Source organism: Epinephelus lanceolatus, chromosome 13, assembly GCF_041903045.1.
Source record: "Epinephelus lanceolatus isolate andai-2023 chromosome 13, ASM4190304v1, whole genome shotgun sequence".
NCBI lineage: Eukaryota > Metazoa > Chordata > Actinopteri > Perciformes > Serranidae > Epinephelus > Epinephelus lanceolatus.
The window spans coordinates 2,906,051-2,931,199 of NC_135746.1; the positions used below are offsets into that span (position 1 = coordinate 2,906,051).

General features: G+C 39.7%; 1 protein-coding gene across 2 annotated transcripts in view; it reads right to left on the minus strand.

The window, feature by feature from the left end:
* The window catches only part of ppp2r5cb (protein phosphatase 2, regulatory subunit B', gamma b), a 44,952-nt gene extending 28,348 nt beyond the window's left edge, over positions 1-16,604 (minus strand). The window contains exons 1-3 of one of the 2 annotated variants that reach the window (XM_033649346.2): positions 16,505-16,604; positions 15,896-15,955; positions 7,655-7,817 (exon numbers count right to left, since the gene is read on the minus strand). In XM_033649346.2, coding sequence (XP_033505237.1) covers positions 7,655-7,817; positions 15,896-15,955; positions 16,505-16,531 — 250 coding nt within the window. In that variant the 5' untranslated portion in view covers positions 16,532-16,604. Of the gene's footprint in view, positions 1-7,654; positions 7,821-15,895; positions 15,956-16,504 lie in introns of both variants that reach the window. The other variant, XM_033649345.2, reaches the window with a different exon arrangement.
* Between the last annotated feature and the right edge of the window lie 8,545 nt (positions 16,605-25,149).

Consider the following 25,149-nt stretch of genomic DNA (forward strand, 5'->3'; position numbering starts at 1 on the left):
AATGGGAACAAACACATTCCCAGCATAATGATCTGGTCACCAAACTCAATTTAGCAGTACAGACAGAGCTCCAGCATCAAGTCTGGCTGGTCCTAATCTATACAATAGAGGGCATTTCAGCAGCAGGCTCTAGTCTGAGTGTATAAAGGGCTCATTCTGTTCCTTAGTCATGGGGCAACCTCCCATCAGAAGATCTGTTGTTCTGACCAAGACAACGCTAAACGCACCCACTTGTTACAAACACTCTCCAAATGTTCCCCTGGCACATACATTCATCAGGCTCGCGCTTTTATTTCTGGCGGTGGCGAGAGAGTGAACTTGTGAGGCATCATGAGTCTGGTCCTGGATGGGACGGAGAGCGTGCTCGCTTGTGTTTCTATATCCATCACTGATAGCAGCAGGTCGGCCTGAAATACACAGTTCATTTACAGATCTGCTGATGTTCAATGTCATGGTTCGCTGTAAAAAACGCTTCAGGCTCAAATCTATTTGGAGAAACAGACCTATCAACACAGCTGAGGCTCTATTAACAGTAGCTTGACTTAATTTTCCCCCTAAGCAGCTTCCAATGATAGAAACGCAGCTCTGTCAGTATCCAAATCAATGCTCATTCATCTGCTCACTCTCACTCCTATAGAAAGTGATCTATACAAATTATAGGGCCTCTGTGTGCACATGTGTCGGCTCGGTTTAACTCACATAAAGGTGTGTCTTTAACTCATGATGCACGTCTTGAGTCGATGATGTTTAAAAGCAGCAGGGTGATCTACGGCTATAGTCCCTCATTATTTTGCTGCAGGTTTTTCCATTACACAGCATGGCAGGTAATAGCAGTTTACCTGTCAGAGGTGAGCTGTTTGCTGTTGTCTGCAGCTCTTCATCTAACATCTCACTGTGGCTGTTTCTGCTTGTTCCCTTCCTCCCTGCAGTATTGGTAGACTTGTTTCGATTGAAGAATAGCGAATAACAAAGCTATGCCAGTTTGCTGAAAAACACATTTCACTTCCTATAAATTCTTGAAAATAAAAGTCCATCATACAAACATAGACGTGGGAGAGAAACTAAACTTGTACCACAAAGATTCAGTCAGAAGCTTCAATGATACTGAGAGATAAACATCTTTATAAACGTCAGATGAGAGTTGAGTCTTGCGTCAGGAGTTGGCTACAGTCGGCAAGACGTCACCGCTACCCACTTGGAGGCAGTCGAGCGTGCCTTTAGCCCGAATCTGGAGATGGTCCGCCTCAGGTGCAGCTCGGCCCAAATCAGATCGGCCAGCGCAAATCAGAGGGGCCGTAAGTGCCAAAAGAAATGCCCATTAAGCCCCTTTCCCACTGGACAAAAAGCCCACCAACATCTGGCTTTTGTATTTAATGGGAAAGGCCACAATCGGCATTCACTCCCAGTATAAATGACTGTGTAGTTGTCATGGGTATTCAACGTCTCCAGCTCCGATCTGCTTCAACTGGCAGAGATGGAAATACAACACCTGAGTGGATGCGCTAATTTTATTCCCTTTGCTAACCAATGCAACGACACACCGCCACAATATACCGTCTGTGTCTGTCCAAGCAGCACTCACATGACAATCAAAATTTATACACCAGAAGTGATGCACCAGAAAAAAACAAACAGCATACTCCTCTGCTGTAGAGCCGTGGCAATGGAAAAGCAGTGTATCACCTATTCCTAACAGGTTTTCCCGCATTTAAAAACCTTCATACATGCGTTGAGCCTAGTTCACATTACATGATTTTCACCGTGGTTTTGAGGTCGCAGAGGATCTTGAGAGCCACCTTGGGTCGGAGGTGAGTCGGCAGATAGTCTGCCACGACGAGTCCTCATGTGTGAACAAGCCTACAAGCAAGTCACCCCCTCGTCTGTGACTGGGACTGGATATCTGGCATGCTAGAAAACTGGAGACACGACTGACAAAGAGCATCAGCCAATGACAGGCGGGATACGTCCCACACCAGCACGCAGGAGGACGGAAGACATGTGAGGAGGTCAAGCCACAGGGTTGCCAGATCTAGTTGCTTCTTTTGGGCTTGTTTCCATAGCCCTGGTTGCTTGTTTCTCTCCCAAGATCTGGCAACACTGAGTCAAGCCGGCAAGCAACAACAACAATGGCGGCGTCTACAGGATCACGGGGAGCGTGTTGTGTTTGGACCCAGGCCCTGGAGGCAGATCTGATTCAACACTGGGAAGAATATCCATGCCTTTACGATGTGACGTCACCGCGTTATCTGGGGCTCTGTCGGCGAGGGCTCGGTGGAGAAATCTTGTGGTGTGCACACAGGTCGTAACGCAGTTGGTGAGACTCCGGCTGACAGAAACACACGTCACCAGGTATGAACACTCAAAAGATTACGATAGTCTCCGCGACGCAAAATCAGGGTGAAAATCGTGTAGTGTGAACTAGGCTTTAGTTTCAGTTGACAAAGGTATTAGAGTTGTCACGTTCATTGTGGCTGCTCTGTATTACTCTCACAATGAGACTTAAAATACAGAGGGAGAAACAGCTCAGATTCTTGGCTGCAATATACTGATATTATTTAGGGACACAGGTAATCACAAATGCTGTACATGCTAAGTGGGAACACCTGTAGCTGTAAGCTAAATATACACTCAATAGAAACACTACCACTGAAACATTTCATCATAATTCAAAAAGTTACTTATGTTGGTTGTAATTAATGGTGAGTGGTTTTCTGTCTCTATGTGTGTTTCTGTTTCTAACTATACATCAATTACAGTTTACACATACCATAATAAAGTCAACATTATGCCATAACTTGTTATCATAGGATGCTATAAAGTCAGATTGGATGACTCTCTAACGTGCTCTACTTTCCTCTGCAGGTCAACCACATAATGTGTTAGCAGTGGAGACACTTTTCTATTAATTATTACTTCAACATTAGCATTTCTTTACTGACTCAAGGCTGTTTCCTAAAATAGCTTGTATGAGAGAGAGTATTGTATGAGAGCAGAGTAATGCCAAACCATTGCAAGGTAGTTAAGGCCTATCAGCCTGATCACAGCTCCTGCGTTGTGTTTTGTGGGGAGGTTTTAACGTCAGATGTTTGACCAGGGAAGTCTCTCTCACGAGGAAGTATGGGAGTCTCTTCCTGTACCACCTGCAGGAGTGGCAGAGGAAACCCTTCCCTGACACCAGCCTTGCTCTTTGGCATCCTGCATTAAGTGTCTGTCCAAAATGCAGGAAAAAAGTATTACAAACACCTGCTTCCAGTGCCACTTTGAACTTTTCTACCCTGCCAGGCACACTAAAACTTGAAGTTTGAGTCCTAACCTGGCTGTTAGCAACACACAAGACAGCACGCAAAGAACTTTACGAAGACGGGATTAACATTTGACTCTACCTAACGTAAAAACCTCAAGCATGTATGAGACACACAGGCAAACACTATAGTACACTCAGTCTGAAGCACACCTTATTTTAGACACTGTTTGAGCAGTAAATGATATTACACGTGGATTGTTTCCTTTACTATTCCTTCAAATTTAAACCCACTGTGAAACTATATTTTCATCTCTCTCTTCCCTAAGTGGAGAACACGTCTGGAATACATCAATAGCTGAGGACAGTTGTATATTTCGGTGGAACACAGGAAATGTGTCATATTTCTCATCATGCTATTACAAGCCAGAGACTTGTCTTCCTGCAGAATGAAGAAGACTAGATATACAGTATAATGTACCAGTACAACGGTTAGATATTTATTCTGGTATACACAAAGGAAAGACTATATCAAGCAGTGGAAAAATGGTTAAATGTTAACACAGACAATATGCCTTTATCTGCAAAAACTAAACCGCAATATAAACACTACGATTCATTGATAAGAATCAGTGGTTTTGTTTCTCCTGAAGCATTGCTAAAATATCAGGATATGGTCACATGAAATCCTGGCAGTTGTAATGTTTGCTCCAGTTCAGCAACATTATACCAACTCAAAGATTTGATACTCTAGCCAGCAGATGGCGACAAACCCTACTAGACAGATGCTTCATGCAGGACAGCGTCTGCTCTGAAAGAGGACACATACAGAGGCAACAACTGTTGTTCTGTGCTTTTTGGCAGGTATGTTTACGCTCGAAACGAAACCACTATGAAATAAACAGGCCTTTAGAGCGTTCATCACCAGTTTACAAGCCGTACGCAGAAAGATCTTTTATCCGAAACACATTTCTCAATTTCTGTTCTTATAAAACAAGCTTATCATGAAAAGTCTTAAACAGGAAACATTTAACTGCTGTTCCACTGAACGCTGGGACAGTTAAATTGTACTCTAGAGACACAACAAGCACACTGAGGTTTGAGGTGTGTTCATGGGAAAGGCCTGCTGGTCAGGGTTTTCAGTCTCGGCCCCATGGCTCCACAGGACAGGCTCTCAGACATGTGTTTCCATCAGGAGGTGGTGAACATGCCTGGAATGAAAACAGGCCAAGCGAGGAGCCTGTTTGGACAGGACTAAGTGATAACATCTACCGGGCCACTGTGGGATAATATTTTGCAGAGTGTTATCAAAGCTCCCACTGGGGTGCGAGAAGCGAGCGGCCTTTATCATAAATTAAGTTACGCTTAATGCTTTCTTGACACAGCACAAGGGTAATGGCTAACCTAGATTAAGATACAGAGATATTTTAATGGCAGAACAAACTTCTTTGTGTCCATTAATTCTAATCTCACACAAAAGACTGAAGGGTGAACAAATGGCGCACAATAACACAAACATGATGTCGCCTTTTGTCACAGATCGAAACTCCACGTTGTCCTCTCAGCCAAATCTTTCAAAGAGAGAAATAACATTTGTAAATTCTCTCTGAAGAGGAATGCAGCTTTTGCTCCACTGTGTTTTAGCAAGGTGCTCACTGCAAGTAGGGTATACTGACTTTAAGAGCGAGGAGGAAGGGCACTCTTTTTCTGAAGAACAAATAAAATCATATCAAGGCCTTTATTTTACTGAGTAACACCGAATTCTGTGTCAACAACAGGTTGTTATGTTAGGTTTTAACTCACAGGACTCCTGTCTCTGTAAATGAGGAGTTGGTATATCTACGGCCCTGTCCACAAGGACAAGGACAATTTTGAAAATGCCCCCCTCCCCTTCGTTTTAAAATAAAAAATCCCGTGCACAATAAAAATCAAAGTCCAAATGAAAAAGTGAAAAAGGAACATGCCAAACCAACAGGTGCCGACATAACCATAACTCTAAAGCCATTCAAAGAAGAAGAGTTAGAAGATGTTGGCTGATGCTACCTGGAGCAGTGACCACCATTTTGCATTTTGATACCTCTGTTCCTCAACTTTTTTCTTTTCCCCCAAACTTTTTTGCAGGTCTGCGAACACAGCGCAGGCCAAACTTCATGAATCATTTTTTTCCTCAGCAGCAGTTTGTTGAGTTTGATTCACGGGGTGGATAATTGACCAGTCGTTCTGATCACGGCTGATTCAAGACACCTTTTAAACAAATTAAGCACTGCAGCTAAGCATTGCATGCAAGTAGTATATATATGTGGTGTTATGTAGAAATATGGTTATTAGAGTGAGTTAAGTCAATCTACATTTTGCCAACAGGTAAGTGCAAGTATTGGAAATGTGGACTTTTACATAGAAAGGCTTCACTCATTTTCACAATAAGAAATTAAAAAATGGATTAATGAAAACAGTTAAAATGTTTGTAATAAAGACCTCACAAATTCAAATATAATATAAGGTCTTATTGTTGTAAGACATTTTAACACTTTTTTTAGGGACCTGTAGACACGCTGAGCTGCTGCAGAATGCAAACTTTTAGCCCCAGCTCTACGAACAATTACGTTTCACGTTCACTGCCTCACACAGTCTGCTGCTCTGTCTGTCCACACAGTATGCTCTGCACTCTGAGAGTGGTGCAATGAATAACTGAACGGTACATATATTTCAATAATGCATAGTCCAATTCCAAAAATAGATAATCAATACGTGGCAGCAGATGTAATCATGGCAGGCCGCCACAAATAAATGAAAGTGTAGGAAACCCTGCATTTATGTTATAAACCTGTAAAAAGTCCCGTTAGTGAGGTTAGACCCGGCACTACTATGCTCACGTCCACCACTGCACAAAATGCTGCCTCATTTCTGACGCCTCATAAAGGAGATAACGACACACACTCTGATGCCTCAAGCCAAAATCTGTTTTCCCTGTCCGCAAGTCAACACTGAAAACTGAGTTTCTGAACATCTTCCTCCTGAGCGGAGTTTTACAAAAGCCTTTTTCAAGTGGTCTAAAACGCAGACTGCCTGTGGACCAAAGCCTAGATCATACAGACAAAGCTGTTTTCAAATACACCCATGTAGTTCCCACATTCATGTCATCGTTTCCAATTCAGATACAGTGATGATGTTAGACTGCACACAACATGCAGTGTCCAAGTCTTTCTGGACAGACTCGTTGCCACGTATGAAACAGTGAGATTAAAGTCAGCACAATTCAGGTCACAACAGCCCCGTAGACTTGTCACTGTCAAATTAACTCAAAAATATAGATATATATATATATCTGTCTCTGATAGGAGATGGTTAATTCTGTCTGTCCCATCTGTTACACTGCCAAGCAAAACCTGCAAAATCCAAACTTCCCAACTACGTTGTTCACTTATTAAGCTGTATAGTGTAACTGACTTGCTTTCAATCTTATTTCCACTTTCATCTGCAACATAGGTTTCTTTAAAAATGTTTAAAGCATGTGAACTTGTTGACCTGTAATACATTTATAGCTGTTTGTTTTCAGCACACCGCTAGGTTATATAATTATTGTGCTGGGAGACGGCAGAGGACAACACTGTTGTGTGTATCCATGCATGCATTCACAGACACATGCATAGCTAGTGCGCCTGGAGGCCTATCGGCAGTGCCCATTCCTTAGTTTCCATCTGGTTTAGCACCGGCACTGAGTTTAGAAATTAAAGTACACGTCAATATACATCTGCCGAATTCTCTTCTCCAATGGAGGAGGAGGAGAGGAGGAGGAAGAGAGGACTAGCAGGACGCCTGGCAGACACTGCCGGTCACTGGCATCATCGAGAAACACAAGGACCATGGAATTAAAGCTTTATCTCTGGATTACCACTAAATATAGACGCTTGGGCTAAATCCAGCGCAAAGTCCATGCCATGTACGTCCTCTGTTTGTTTCCACGTATTGCATAATGTCATGCTCAGCTTGGTAGTACAATGAGCGGTGATGCAGCAGGGGGATCTTCATAGATGTGTCGGCGTGGAGGGAAAATAACCGTGTGTGTGCTTGTAAGCATGCACGTCTGCGAGGCCTGCATTTATCTGTGTCAAGATTATAGGGATTTCTTACCCCAGTTGCCTAAAGGAAAATTCTGCTCTGTGTATGGCTTCTGGGTGATTTCCTGAGTCTTGAATGAAAAACATTTTAAATTCATTATTTTGGCCAAAACAAAAAAGGAAAATTGTCCCCAATTCCACAACAAATTACAAAACCCTCCAGCCTGGAAACAGGAGCTCGAGTAAAAGTGCTTGTGTATGTATGTTCATGCTACAACTCCAAAACCCAGAGCACTGGGTGGATAGGAAATTAGGTCATTAGATGGCAGCATTCAGTGATCATATCAGTAAATACCTTTAAAAGCAGGCAGCTTCTGCAGCTCCCTGTTGTTGCTCAAGCTGAAACGAGAGGAGCTCTGCCTCTTGTCCTTTTTGACAGGTGTCTGCGAACCTGGCTGCTTCCCCTTCAGCAGCTGAGTGGTGGGAGGAGCACTGTTGCTGGCCTTCCTGTTCGAGCTCTGCTGAAACAAGAGGAAAAAAAAAAAACCACATTAGAACATGTGGTGCACAGGGTGTGAAACAGAGTGCATGCACCTCTTGAGGAATCTGATAAAAGTGTGTGACTGCCATACACTAGACGGGACATTTTAATTATATACAGTGTGTCACCTGTTTCCTTAACAAGGCAGCGACATGCATTGTGTAACCAAGGTCATAAACCACACTTTACCAAATGTACAGACACCATATATATAACAGTACATTTATCTGGGGACATTCCAAGTTCACATGGACAAAACAAACCGTCATGGCTTCTTTATCCACTCACCAACCCACCCAGCTGTGTCTCAGGGGACTTATAAAAAAAAAAACGGTTAGTAGGGCAGGATATAATCCCGGTGTGGGATCAAGTGAACATGGCAAGTTTCTCACAGCTGGTCCCACCTGCCCGCCGCGATCCATTCATCAACACACACCTGATGGCGCACAGCTTACTTCGCCACATGCAGCTGTGGAGCCGTGTCAGTTGGAGTCTCGGGGGAATTATTAAAGTCAGTTAAGACCCTGATAGAGTTGGTCACAGTCTGCAGCGCTGTAAGATGGGAGCTTAAGAGCTGGGCCACTCGCAAGCTGTCTGGTTGGGTGGGAAATAAAGCTGAGCTGGCCGCTACAAGGAACTAGATTACATATTCATGTAGTGCAAAGACACAAATTAACTCTTAGATTCTTGAGCCAAAGTCGTATCTGTCATCTAGGATTTTTTAATGTAATACTTTGAATGTACCTTTTCACTTTCTATATGTTATAAACATTTTCTGCGGTCTCAAACCCTGTAATGTATACAGTATAATGTCAACTTTTTGTTGCAATAAAATAAAAATCGATTACACTGTTGGTGCGTCTTACATTACAGTAGGTGCTCCCAAAATTTTGCTGGTCAGTGCTACCTTGTAAAAAAGTTAATTTCAAGCCCTGAGAGGGTTGATAGTGGAGGGATATCTTTCTAAATTCGCAGCTAATTAACAAAGCAGAACAAAACATGGTTCGGGGAATCCATGCAAGATAAATGTAGGTGGTTTTATTTTGGCATCGTTGGGCAAAAATCCCATCATAACATTTGAGCATATTGTAATTTAAGAGCACCGAGAGGAAACTAGACTCTCTCACATCTACTTGGATCTGTTTTTAGGCTGTGATGGAACACTGTGGCCAATCACAAGTCACTTCAGAGAGGGCGTTCCTATTGGCTGCTCTACAAATGCAGATGTGTGTACTATTTAGTGTAAGCCTGACACAACAGCAGAGAGCCCTGCAAAGAAAGTTGCTACTTCAACACTGGCACCAACTGCCAACACTGCAGAGCAACCCAAAGGAAAAAAAATAATCTCACAATAAACAAAATAAAACACGTCAATATTGGCGACGCGTTTCAGAGATGGAGAGAAAATGTTGCTAACAGTTTAGCCTTTTGCTACAGGAGTGAAAGGCTCACAGCTGCAGCTTCAAGTTCATGTTAATGTAGCTAACGTTAGCTAGGGCCTAAAATCACTGTGTGGCCACCACCTCTCCCCACTGCTACAGACCAGCTTGCTGGGAAGAGAGCCGGCAGCAGCTCCAGAGATGTAGCTGCAGCAATCTGAACCCAGCCAGCGCTAACCCCCAGCTCCTGGGGACCAGATAGCCCCGACTGCCTGCCTGATCAGGAACTGTCTGTTCCTGGCGCTGCTGTGAAACCCAGCACTGGGGGGGGGGTTTGCACTGGCCAAATTCAAGCCACTACAGCCACCAAGTGAGAGTCCATTTCCCAAGCTGCTGTGCGTTCTCCTCCCAGGGAAGCAGTCCACAGCGGCACGGAGCGAGGTAGAGAGACCGTGGGCTGGATTATCTTGTCCTTGTCTCGTCTGTGGTCTGATTAACAAATAGAGAGAGCAGGGCAACGAGGGGCCTGAGCGGAAAGTGCTACAGGCAACTCTACAGTGACATAAGATTACATAAATCTAGGTATGGGAAGCGCTGGGTTACTGTATAAAGAGCGAGCATATGCCTGAGATCAACTGGTGGGAGGGGCTTGAGACAGAGAGGGGAGCAATGCAGGAGGAGTTCTGCCATCAAGAATTCTGCCTACCCGGGCTTTTAAGTGGCCTTTAAATCAAATATACAGTCTTGTCGTAAATGGGTTTTAAAATGGGGAGCTATAACTTCTTAAAGCCTTGCAGTGTGCACCAGACTGTGTATTACAGCAGCCACTAAAACACGAACAGGTGGTCAACAGCCCTCACAATATGAATATTAAATGTCCTGTAAAGAGGAGGACTACATTTGGCTGCACCGACAGATGTCAGCTGTCAGAGCAGCCCTGAAACGGGTGCACCGAGGATTTTACCTTCCAGTGAGAAGGAAAAGCCTCCGGTTCTTTGAAGAATGAAGGTTGAAATCTTTCCATGATGGTTCAGTGATGTTTATATATGTTGACTGAAGAGGTCATGGAAGACATTTGACTTAAATCTGTTGCTTGTAAATTCGTTAACATTATGCATTTTATCTTGAAAAAATCATGAGAACAGTGCTTGAAACCACACAGTGCGCCTGGTCCTATTGGATGCCTTCATGCTACTGTACAAACACAGATCATGACCATGCAGCGTAACACTGTGACACTGTAATGATGCACACCAGATGCCTCTGCTATTACAGGAGTCAGGACCACCATAATGTTTAACAGTTTGTGACGTCGGCTGGATTTGGCTTTTCCAGATGTAAGCAAAAAAGTCAAGGGCTACTGCGACCGTGTCATCCTGGCAGGTTATGTAGATCGGTGCATTAATTTTTGATACAAGTTTCTGACGGAGATGTCGATTCATTTCTGAGGCACCAATCATGTTGTTGATTTCGTCAGATTGAACACTGTTTATTTGTGTGGCCAATGCTCAGTTCAGACCAAAGATTTGCAAAGAGACGAACTGAAACAGGCAACTACTTGCAATGCTCTGGTCTGCAATGTTTGAGAAACCTGCCAGTTCACACCGCTGCAACTTTTCTCTGCAACGTTCTTCGTCTTGTTGCAAATCTTTGGTCTGAACTGGGCATTACATGTATGACAAGGACTTTTTAGACTCCTTAGAGCTACACTGAATACCTCACGTTAAGCTGAGTCTCACATAAAAATAACACCAATAGGATCACACTCTGTGAAACATTCTGCGATCTGAACTTAATGACTTGCTCAGTTATCAGCTTTATAATTCTGATTATCTTAATATGAAGTCATCAAAGTCATTTTCTCTGTCCCCTGGATGACTGCATGCATTTACAACACTGCTTTCACCATTTTAACGGCATATCGCAAATTACTGTTCACTGTAATTAGCAGCAGTATCAGAAAGGATTTGGAGAGTTTATAACTATAGGAGTCACACTGATGGTAGTTTTGCACCACTGGCTTCTCAACCAAGCATCAAAAGCTAAACATCAGGATTGTATCTGCAACAAAGCATCATCAGTAGACACATTTCACCATGATCTGAACCTTAAATTGTTCATACACACATTGTAAACAAATCTTGATGGCTGTTATATATCATAAAGATGGGAAAAGCTGAGATTGAAGTGTCAAGAACCCCAGTTACTTGCTATACAACAAAACCTTAACTTGTCTGGTGCCACTTAAAAAAACGCTCATAGAGGCCTAAATCAGGCGAGATTTTCTTCTTCTACACCACAGGAGTTTTGTGTCCTCCATGTGAGAGCTTGCCTTACTATATGACACATGATCCACCTCCCTGCTTGTTTCATACGAGCAAACAGGGCCCAGCACTTTACAACAGAAGTGAGTCCACTCAACCATGTCTCAAACTAACCGACACTGTATGAAAACCACACTCACTGTTTCAATGAAAATACACATCGCAAGCTCTGTAAATAGGTTCGTCGCAATGATTAATAAATTAGCTGTCAGCTACTTTGATAATCAATAACTTGGTTTAAGTAATTTCTTAAGGGAAAAAATCTAATTCTTTTGATTCCAGATACTTGGTCAATTTAATCGACCAATTATAGCCAGATGTTAACACTTAGGGGTGTAACGGTACACAAAAATCACGGTTCGGTACGTACCTCGGTACACAAGTCACGGTTCGTTTTTTTTTCGGTACAGTAATGAAAAAAATAGACAACTATTAAATATCTTTTACTTATTGGTAACCTTATTAAAACATACCACCACAGCAGTTAACTCTTTTTACACAATTTTTGAATGAAACAAATATATATAAAATCCTGCTTTTTCACATTGTTTGAATGAAAATAGAAATATAAAAGTGAAAAATAAAATCCTGCTGTTTTTTTAACACATTTTTTGAATGAAAAATATAAATACACGTTTCTGCTTTCACAGTTTTACTCAATTAAAATAAAAAGTATAGTGCAGCTGGTCAGCTTTAAAGCCTGCTCAGATTCAGTTTTACTAGGAACTTACTTAGCTTTCCCACTTTGTTAAAGTGCAGTAAACAAAACATGCTTATATCTAAAGTGCAGCTTAAACAATTTTACTCAACTCCAATGGCGTTGGTTATTTCTTTAGCACGATGGTCAGGGAAAACGCTCTTTGTTTTTAAACGACGACGATATTGTAGTTTGCACCAGATTGCTTTTTCTAGTCGTGCCGGTTAACGTTCAAACTCGGGTGGTGTCGCTTTAGATGCGTTAGCATGTTAGACGTGTTTCCAAGTACATACCCGGCCGCTGTTCTGCAGTGTCGGCACACTGCTTTTGTCTTGTCAACTTGTTTATTTCCATCTTCGTATTTTACCCTGAAACCAAAGTGTTCCCAAACGGAGGACTTAAGGTTTGCGGGTGGGTCTTCAGGTTCGTCAGGCTCACTTGCCATGTTGTCAAAATGCTAGAATGCGCTGCACAAAGTGAAAGCAGAGATTTACGGTTGGACTCGGTCCGTCGGGGAACTAGATATTTTAAATGGTTCGGCTCGCAAAAACGGAATTAAAATAAAACAAAATAAAATAAAATAATATCCTGCGCCCAGTAATTCGGTACAGGGTCATGCCGAACCAAAAGTCGCGTACCAAACGGTTTGACACAGATATATGTACCGTTACGGCCCTAACACTTATATTTTCATCACTAATAAAATGCAGGGAATATGGTGTTTTACTTAGAAATGATGTCCTTGTGTTACTTTTTGCACTATATCCTACCTCTGTTAGATTGGCAATAATAAGAAGAATTCTGGTACTGTGAACACACATGTGAATGTCTTAATTCATATAGACTTTGCATGATTATTTTATTTCCCAGATGTTTACTGCCTTTTTGCACATCATATTTTTGTGCTTGTGTGGAACAAGCAGCATATGAACAATTTGAACACAAAATAAATCAAAAATATGATGCTTGTTCCACACAATTTCTGATAATAAAAGTATTTGAAAATAGTAAAATGTTCTTCCTTCAATTTATATCTTTTTAACGAATGTCTGAACTATATTCAAGCCATCAAAAGCAGGTATTTCGGGGTTTTTTAAATTGAAAAACATAAAAATTTAATCGGCCGATATGTCGGTTATCGGATTTTTTTTATTCCATAATATCGGAATCTGCATCGGCCCCAAAAAAACCATATCGGTCGGGCCCTACTGACTATCAATGAGTTGTAGACAGACCGAACAACTAATCAATTAATCAAGCAAACAGATGACAGATTAATCAATAATAATAATAATAATAATAATAATAATAATCTTTGATTGCAGCTGTAATAAAGAGTGGGGGCTATTGAGGTGCACTGCATTATTTTTGCACAGGTATTTCAGATATAACAGGTATATCCTATTTATAACCTGAGATTCATGTGTGATCAGAATCAGAAACACTTTACTGATCCCTGGGGGGAATTATGTTACATTACAGTCGCTCTGATGAGAATATTAGAGGTAAAAATAGGTATAACGTATGAAATATGTAAAAATAAAATAGATGCATTAAGCTGCAATGGTAACACTAGTATGTATATCTAAAAATATAATATATGCATAATGTGCAGAGAATGTAAAATGTGCAACAAATCTGAAAATATGCCTTATGCTATGTTACAAAGTATAAAACTAGTATGTAAGGTTTAGAAATATAAAAATACGTGTATAACGCCACAATGTACAACACAATATATACATCACTAGGAATAAGAATAATAAGTATAAACAATATGTGCAACATATGTTAAATATACATTCAAGAGAGTGGTGTTGTTGATGAGAACAAGTAAGAATACTGAAGAATACTGCACCGTTGAATATCTGCACAGAGTGCTGCAGCTGAATTATTGCACCAATTATTGTTCACTTAAGAGTGTTACAAATATTTATTAGGCCGTTAAGTCCCTGTTGCAGTTGAAATATCATAAATAAATTATGTAATCATAACTGCTGACAGGTAAATTAAGTCCAAGTGCCAGTCTGTTGACTCAATGTGTCTGACAGTCTTATGGAGGAGCTGTAAAGTTGGAAGGCCACAGGCAGGAATGACCTGCTGAGGCGCTCTGTGGGACACCTCAGGCAGATGAGTCTATCATTGATTAATAACTGTATCTAAAACTATTCTGTCAGATGATAAAATATATTGTGATATAATACTTAATCATCAAGACCTTCCTCCATGCTCAGGATAGTTTACCGATCTGAGGGCAGGATCGTATCCCATCCGAGCATCATTATGCACAGACGTTCCCACACATCGCTGCAGAGGACAGCAATGGACCCTGATACATAGTGCTCACACACAATGGACCCATAAATCAGGCTGCTCCCTATAAACACTGTGGTGTTCACACTGACAGCTCCCTCGTATGGGACACACATGTTGACAACCTCTGGTGTACGCTACAGCAGAGGACGTGCTTTCTGAGGAGGCTTCGACTTTATGGTGTCAGCAGTAAACACGTTTTTATTTTACCACACGATTTTAGAGAGTGTGATCCAGTATGGAGTTCAGGTATGGAATGGAGACCTGTCAGCACAGTTCAACTAAATTCAACCACAAATAACCCTTCCATTAAGATTCCTTTAAGGTCATTCTGATTGATAATAATATACATCTTGTACTACCATGATACCACGATATTTTCTGAGACAGAAAATCTGATGCCATTGCAAGCCTACTTTTTCAGCCTCTATATGAAGAATCTGTGCTCAGGGAGGCACAGAAGACACTGAACAACCCAACACACATACTGAACCCTGACTGGTGTGTGTTTATGTGTGTATTCAGTATGACGCAGGACTAAAAGGCACGGAGAGGCAGCTAATAACTCTGGAACAGTCTGCCTGAGGGTCTTAGGGGCTCTATATCTGTTCAAACTTTTAACTGTAAGCTTGAGACACACCTTTTTACCACTGCTTTCTCCTGAAACTTATTTCTAAGTGATGGTTGTTTTATCTTGTCTTAGGCTGTAGTTTTAACTGACTTTTACTTTATCTTTACCTTTTCATGTGCTCCCCCTCCTCTGTAGACACATTGAAATCGAGGCTGAAGACCCACGTGTTTTCTAAGGCCTTCGATTGTCCTTAAGGTTTCTGTTTTATCTGTTATATTTCATTTTCAGATCTTACTATTCTGTGCTTTATTTTCTTCTTTACACATTAATTTGTGCATGTTTTGGGTTTGTTATGTTGTTTCTCTTACATTTTGTTGTCACCATATTATTTTACTTATTTTATTGTACTGTAGTACTTAAGTCGAGTCAGTGTTTTTAAAATTGCTTTATAATTATTATATTTTTGTTTTGCTTATTTGCTATCATTATTTTCTTATATGATTTTATCACATTTTTTCGCTTATTACAAATGCTTTGCTCGTCTTTTATGTTCAGCACTTTGAGTTGCATTATGAGCATGAATTGTGCTATATCAATAACGTTATCATTATTTTTTCCCTTACCATAATGCAGAGGTTGAGCTTGTTGAATCATTATATCACTGATACTGCACTCAGTTTTTAAACAGTAACATTGCTGTGGCATTTAAACTTGTGTAGAAATTGCAAAAGACACTACTAAGTCCTGGATGCCGCCCCAGGGTTCACATACCTCATGCTCTGAATTCTCCTGTCCTCCACTCTTGCCCACTTTGCCTGACTTAGGGGACTCCTGCAGGAAAAAAATAAGTTTTAAGCACTTAAATCAACTTGACATTAGCAGGTTGACAACATCAGTGAGCAGCCTCAGTGAATGCCGCCATGCAAAAACTCCCATCTAAATATAGCATCCCTGCCCACCCAGTCTCACACTACTGTTTGAATACACTGGCAAGTCTGCTGCTAGCTAGCTAACGGTACTACAGAGTCAACCGCATTCACACGACCCCGGCTTTCTGCTTTATTAACACACACAAAGAGTTTATTTAACACCTACAAACACACACACATCGTAACAAGCGTGTGTATTGACAACATACAGTCTCATGCCTGAATAACGGCTCCATATTGTAATAAAGCAGCGCAAGTGCTAACATGTTGGCAGAATACCGTTAGCGGCTAGCTGGTGATGACTGCAGGTTTGCTAACGACGGGACACTGCGCTGATTGCTATTTTAAACCTCTCGTTATAACGGCGGGTTTATCAATAAATACACCGGAAATCGGCTCCTGCAAAGTTTATTTCCGGTCGTTATAACCTGTTAGTTATTCTCAAACTCACCTTGTCCTTTTTCGTTTTATTCGGCATTGTACAACCGTAGCCGCCCTTGCTCCCCTTTCGGATACTCCACAACCAAAACCTTGACAACTCTCAGGGCACCAAACTGAAAGGCGGTTCAGCCTCTACTCGCACTGTGATTGGCTGCTGTCTGTCACATGATCCCGACGTCACAGAATGACACGCTGAGAGATTGCAGGGCGGTGGGAGCCCCCTGTCGGTGAAAGTGGGCTATTACACCCATACAATGTGATTACAGTGGGTGATGACTACACATGAGATCACTGAGAGGAGGACATGATGAAGCATACTCAACATGTGCTCCTTAATCAGAGATACTTCATTGATCCTCTGGGTGAAATTGGGCCACATTATTGCTCTCATACATAAGCCATGAATAGAATACTGAATGGACAACCAGCCAAAATGTCACTGTCTAGGAAGAGACTCAAAGTGACCACTCATACCCCTTTTCCACCAACATGGAACCAGTTACATTCTGGTTTCCACACCTAATTTTGGGGGCGGCAGTAGCTCAGTCCATAGGGACTTGGGTTGGGAACCGGAGGGCCAAATAACTACAAAAACGGGCCAAACAACCACAAAGTGACACAAACCTACAACAAAGTAACACAAAGCAACCACAAGGAGACACAAAACGACTAGAGAGAGACACAAAACGACTAGAGAGAGACACAAAATGTCTAAAAAAAAGGCTCAAAATGATCTCAGAGAGACACAATATTACTTTAGAGATCCAAATCACTACATAATACACAAAACAACTGCAATGAGACACAAAGTGAAAACAGAGAGACCCCAAATAACACAAAAAAGACTTCAAATACATATAAAACAACCACAAGGAGACAACCAAAGGACAACCAAGGAGACACAAAATGACCACAAGGAGACACAAAATGTCCAAAAAAAGATATAAAATGACCTTATGGAGACACAAAATGACCACAAGGAGACACAAAATGACCAAAAAAGATATAAAATGACCTTATGGAGACACAAAATGACCACAAGGAGACACAAAATAACCAAAAAAAAGACATAAAATGACCTTATGGAGACACAAAACGACCACAAGGAGACACGAAATGACCAAAAAAGATATAAAATGACCTTATGGAGACACAAAATGACCACAAGGAGACACAAAATGACCACAAGGAGACACAAAATGACCAAAAAAGACATAAAATGACCACAAGGAGACACAAAATGACCAAAAAAGACATAAAATGACCTTATGGAGACACAAAATGACCACAAGGAGACACAAAATGACCAAAAAAAAAGATATAAAATGACCTTATGGAGACACAAAATGACCACAAGGAGACACAAAATGACCAAAAAAAAAGATATAAAATGACCTTATGGAGACACAAAATGACCACAAGGAGACACAAAATGACCAAAAAAGATATAAAATGACCTTACTGAGACACAAAATGACCAAAAAAAAAGACATAAAATGACCTTATGGAGACACAAAATGACCACAAGGAGACACAAAATGACCAAAAAAGATATAAAATGACCTTACTGAGACACAAAATGACCAAAAAAAAAGACATAAAATGATCTTATGGAGACACAAAACGACCACAAGGAGACACAAAATGACCAAAAAAAAGACATAAAATGACCTTATGGAGACACAAAATGACCACAAGGAGACACAAAATGACCAAAAAAGATATAAAATGACCTTACTGAGACACAAAATGACCAAAAAAAAAAGATATAAAATGACCTTATGGAGACACAAAACGACCACAAGGAGACACAAAATGACCAAAAAAAAGATATAAAATGACCTTATGGAGACACAAAATGACCACAAGGAGACACAAAATGACCAAAAAAGATATAAAATGACCTTACTGAGACACAAAATGACCAAAAAAAAAGATATAAAATGACCTTATGGAGACACAAAACGACCACAAGGAGACACAAAATGACCAAAAAAAAGATATAAAATGACCTTATGGAGACACAAAACGACCACAAGGAGACACAAAATGGCCAAAAAAGATATAAAATGACCTTATGGAGACACAAAATGACCACAAGGAGACACAAAATGACCAAAAAAAAGATATAAAATGACCTTATGGAGACACAAAATGACCACAAGGAGACACAAAATGACCAAAAAAAAGATATAAAATGACCTTATGGAGACACAAAATGACCACAAGGAGACACAAAATGACCAAAAAAGACATAAAATGACCTTATTGAGACACAAAATGACCACAAGGAGACACAAAATGAACACAGAGAGACACACAGTCACCACAACATCTGTGTGCCAGTTGCCTCACAATCCGCCCATAACAGAGGAAGAAAAACAGACATAAGTATGTGAAAATATGTCCGTTTTGTTACAACGTATAACACAATATATCAAAAGAAAATATAAGAAATATGTACAAACATGTGCATCATGTTGTATTCATCAAGTCCATGCATCCATGGCTTGTATAAGACATGCAGGTCTGGCCCCATGTCACTGTCAGATCTATGAAGGCGTAACAGGCCCTATATTTATGATTCAATCACATTATTCAGTCAGAATTCTGAGTCAAGTTTTTATTTTATTTTAATTTAATTTACTTATCTGACCCAAAACCACGATCACATGACGTGGAGCACAAACATAACATACACCAGGCCTAAAATGACGTCACACAGAGTGGCTGAAGTACAACATACACAAAGGAACACAGTCTGCAAAAAAAGCACCTATTAACAAATAACTTGTGGCTTATCTGTAATAAATGACTTTAAACATAGATCGGCAGTTTGATATGATACTTATCTCCTAAATGATTGTCAATACAGATGATGCAGATCCTCTGGTGTCTGTCCAGCGGTTTGGGGAACTCTGGTGTTGTTTGTTCTAATGTTCCAAGTAGCCTGTCTGTGTTTTTGGTTTCATGCAACGGACACTTTTCCTGTCTGTATCTACTCACTTTCTGAGGATCTTCTTTCATGTTAATATACTCACTGGCCACTTTATTAGGTACACCTATTCAGCTGCCTCTTGTTCCAACCAAGGTGTGCAGAAGAGCATCTCTGAAGCAACAACACCTTGTCCAACCTTGAAGCAGATGGGCTACAGCAGCAGAAGACCACACCAGGTGCCACTCCTGTCAGCTGACAACAGGAAACTGAGGCTACAATTCACCAAAACTGGACAATAGAAGATTGGAAAAACCACATTCAGATGGAAGCATGGATCCATCCTGCCTTGTATCAACGCTTCAGGCTGCTGCTGGTGGTGTAATGGTGTGGGGGAGATTTTCTTAGTACCAACTGAGCATGGTTTAAACACCACAGCCTACCTGAGTATTGTTGCTGAGCGTGTCCATCCCTTTATGACCACAGTGTACCCATCTTCTGATGGCTACTTCCAGCAGGATAACGCACCATGTCACAAAGCTCACATCATCTCAAACATGACAATGAGTTCACTGTACTCCAATGGCCTCCACAGTCACCACATCTCAGTCCAATAGAGCACCTTTGGGATGTGCTGGAACGGGAGATTCTCATCATGGATCAACTGTGTGATGTCATCATGTCAATATGGACCAAAGTCTCTGAGGAATGTTTCCAGCACCTTGTTGAATCTGTGACAACAAGAATTAAAAAGGGGGTCCCACCTGGTACCAGAGAGGTGTACCTAATGAAGCGGCCAGTGAGGGCATGTTTATTTTCTCAGTCTGACACACCAAAGAGAATGACAATCATTGCATGGAAAGCTTGCTTACACAGATCCTCAATGGCCGTTATAATTCATAATGAACCACAGATATTTCATTGGGTCATCGTGGGGAAAAAATCAGCTGTGGTTTTTCTGAATTAACGAGATAATGATCTCGTTCATTCAGAAAAACTAGGCACAGTTTTTCATGTAAAAATTTTTTTTCAGAATTCTGAGACAATGATGTTGTTAATTCAGAAAGCAGGGCAGTTTGTTTTCCAGGAAAACTTTACTCAGAATTCTCATTCTGATGTTGTTAATTCAGAAAGTAGGGCAGTTTGTTTTCCAGGAAAACTTTACTCAGAATTCTCATTCTGATGTTGTTAATTCAGAAAAACAACTGAACTAAGTTGCAGTGAAATACAGTTTTTTTTTTAGCAAACTCCTCTCTGGCCCAGGCTTCTTATATATTAATATATGCTGGGTTTTATTTAATTTTCTACACCAAACTGAACACACGAGACAGTCATTCACAGAGTTGAAAAGTTGCATCATATGAATAAGTCTGAAAGTTCATCTGCTACTTGTAGATCAGTGAAGATTGTGGTGTATATTTATGTAGAAATATTTTTTTCTCTTTTCTTTTTCTTTGTTTTTTAAGAATTATTTATGCATTGTTATTTATACATTTTTATATATTTTTTTTATTTAGTATTTTTTTCCCATCTTGTGTATGTACATATATTTTTATTAACACTTGGTGACACTGTTTGTTAGAAAAAATAGTTCAATAAAATATTGATGATAAAAAAAAGGTTCTCTTCCTGTTTTTGTTTTTTTTATAAATTTTTAAATATCTATTTTATTGGCAGTGAGAAGATTTACAAAAGACAATTACAAATACTTTACTTCATGCCTGACATTTATATCAAAACAAAATCAAGTGATTAAAGAAAATAAAAAGATAAACATGCAAAAAAAACAACCCACAAAAATCATTAAATAAAATCAAAAATAAACATCCGGGTTCAAGTTAATTTTCAGATTCCCCGTCAAAAGCCATCTCGAATATCTGAGGGAATATGTTACTTTTCTTTTACTGTCTCAAAGTCACATTTTGACAAATTACATCCCAAATAAAGAGCAATTAAAAACCTAAATTAAATAAAATAACACTGGGAAATTACACTTTTACTTCTGACTTGTTATATTGTTCACAAATTCCTGAAAACATAAAATTTCCCACTGAAAATTTGTCAGTTTCCTTCCCCATTAGCTGTATTTTGCAGGGATCGATTGCTGACACCAAACAGAACGATGCACAGCAGAGAACAAGTGGCAGGAAAGGTAATATTCAAGTTATACACGTGTCTCACAGAGAATCTTGTTTACGAGGTCTGATAAAGTCAACCCCACCGTGGGTCACACAGCTTTCTAAAACATTTGAGGAGCCTGGTAAATCTGTCTTTGAATGCAGCAGCTCGGTGTTGCATCACTGCCATCTACTGGTACATTACTGTCACCTACAAGGTCTGCTTTTCCCACTGTATGGTATTCAAATTCCAATTTCCCCAAAAAACAGGTGTCCACAGGTGCAAATAATCAGATAAATCATGTCTCCAGTGAACATGCTGGACCACTGTCACACTGTCATGATTACTGGGACACTTCAAGAGCAGAGTCATCGTTTGGTGATTAGTAACACCTGAGCTTCTCCTGCAGTGACGAGCCAAAATGTCTGCTGTACTGTTACAGTGATGAAGTGGGTAACACTGAGGAGATGTCCTTGAATTAAACGTTTCCTTCTCTTATTCTGATTTAATTTGTTTGGAAAGATTCCCGTCACCATGGCTATAGTCTGGAAAAAAGAAATGTCAGTATTGTGATGTTTATCAGCCACTGTTCATGTCTTTGAAGATGCCCTTGTGATCCTGTCCTCTGTGAGACATTGGTAGAGTCCACCTTGAGGTCTGCACTCAATTAAGGATGAACATTTCAAGTGTCTCCATCATCCACAGTGTCTGGTCTCTGGTCTTATCTCCTCAAGAATGCCTTTTGTTTGTTTGTTTGAGATATTGTCTTATGCCAATATGACATTTGAATTGTTTGAGTATTCGTCCCTGTTTTGAGTGAGGTACACTGTCTATATGTTTGTGATAATGGGTGATGCTGTTTGTCTGTTGTATTGCTTGTGTTGTTTGTCATCACCGCCTGCTGACACTGAGCTGCATTTCTAAATGCAAAAATGTGGAAAAAAGAAAATAAAATGATGAATAATTTGTATTTATAATGAGAATAAAATAGAAAAAACAAGGGAAAAAAAAAGAAAATTTTAACAAAAAATATTTAACCCAACCCCTGTCAATAAAAAGAGAAAATGATATATACTTTTGACATAAATGAGCAAGAAAAAAATAACTACTGATGTTATGGTTTGAGCGTTACAGCTGTTTCTTCTACACATTTTTTAAGCAGATAAAAATTCAGTGACAATTAAAAATAAAAGATGATCAAAAAACAGTTATTTTGTGTTTATTAAAATGTATTAATTATATGTAAGTATTTGTGATATTGAGTTCACGGCTTCATAAAACAATCATCAACGATTGAACACTGAATTCAATCAGTCTCATTAAATCATTGATAAATGTTATATTTGCTACATGTTGTATCAGATAAAAATTGCTGGTACCATCCTGTTCATTTTACTACACAGCTTGAGGACACACAATTATTTGGATTTTTTTCCCCACTTATTTTCATTACTTGCACCAATGGATTTATTTTAGCCTCTGATGTGTTATAAATGCAGCCATTTTGCAAATTTCAGGCTGATGTACTAGAGAACTACAACTATGTCTTAATTGAGTTATGTTCACACAATGAATTTATTTAAGCCCCTGATATGTTGTGAATTTTGAGACCTGGAGTGACATCACTTTTCTTATGCTGCTTTCAGGTGTGTTTCCCAAATATTCATCTTTGAACTCTGAGCAAACTGGTGCAACGTCTTTCAAAAGCATGGGAAAAAGGCAATAAGCCACTTGGTAAGAACTGTCCCACAAATAACAAATATACATATATATGTATATACAAAAAAAAAACCTAGGGAAAAAAGAAAGACAAAAGTTAGGGGAAAAACTAAATTTATAATTCTTCTTTTAAAATCATGCTCCAATCATGCAGCTAAGCTGCCAGGACACTATTGTAATCCTAGGTATTCTTCTTCTTCTTCTTCTTCTTCTTCTTCTGAGGAAATCATACTTCCCATGGGTGAAAACTCACCAAACTTTGCACAAAGGTCCAGTCTCATGCCAGATATCCTCAGCTGTAAACTCAAGCCAATAGTCCTGATGGTGGCGCTACAGCAAGCGTCTGAAGTTCAAAACTTTGAAAATTCATAACAAATCAACCATACGTGCTACAACTTCACAACTTTCATCAAACTGTAGCCCCAATACTGAAGAAACTTTTGTACATACAAACCTATTAAAAATTATGAAGTTCATCACTCTGTTTTTTTCAAAAACTGTAAAACTTCTTAAACCTATCTCCTCCCACAATTTTTGCTCAACTGACACCAAACTTGCTACAGAGCATCTTCAGACTGTCCTACACAAACTATGTTTCTCAGATTTTTGATTTATCAAAAATTGAGCCTACAGTGCATCAAAATGTTTGACTGTAAACAGTACTGTAAACATATACATGCAAATTCTTGCTAAATAAATCTTCAATGTTCATGAAAAAAATGACAAAATTCTAGAGTCATGGTAGATGATGTGTGGCAAATTTCAGAATTTTATCTCAAAAACTGAATTTTTGACAGCATTTTGAATTTTGCTCTAATGTGAACAATTGGAGTCAATGTAAAAATGGCAATTTTAAACATCAGTTTTTCACTTATGGAGCAAATCAATCATTGTTACAAACAAATTACCAAACATCATGCTGTCTAGATGAAATATGTGTATTTTCAGATTTTTGATTTGATAACTTAACTTTTTACAGTGGTTTAAAATCTGCTTTTCCATGCATGGACGGCTGCTAAACCTGCACGTCTGGCTTAGTCAAGTTTGTGAAGCTACACATGAATTGTCACTGACTAATTAGCTCAGTGAGGTAGAAATTGATTCTTAGTCTCAGAGGTTGTGAGTTCAAGCCTCAGCTGATGCAAAAGGCAGATTGTGTTGCTAAATTCCTAAATGTCTTCCAATTCTTCTGCTTGTTGCTCAGAATTGCCTAAAAATGCCCAGACCCGACACATCGCTGTGCAGCAGCTATAATTATTTGGGTCTTTTCTTTTTTCATTGCTCATGGCCTTCATCCCCCTCTTTTATTTTTTTAAACAAGCCAATTTGTTCAGGTTTGAAAGGGTTAAGGAAGATCGAGAATGTCTGCAGCTTCTTAAAAAGGCTTAAATGTCATAAAGTTCAGGCCTTACAAGTCATTTAAGTCTTACATTTAAATTTGTGGAACATTTTATCTAATTTATCTTTCAGTCATGATCTTCTTGTAACTGACAGTCCAAATTCCTGAGTATAAAAATCTCTTAACAAACCACTGAACCTACTTCATACTTATACATTATTCTTAACCTTCTCACCACGGGACCACTTATATATACACATTATTTCTAGACTGCATATTGTTTTCTTAATCAATACTTGAATGAGGAAAAAACACTATTTGAACAAAAATCTGTCTTAATTAGTGAAAAATCTTGAAAAAGTCATAAAAAGCATTAAATTTAATTGACCAATACCTGTTGACACCCTGACACGGTGCTAATTTCACTCTACTGTGCTTTAAATGATTTAACTGAAGTGGTGAGCTGTGACGTCTACCTCCATCACTTGTCTTTAAGCCCCCTCTATGTTATAAACTTATAGAATCAGTAAGGCTGAACGAAACG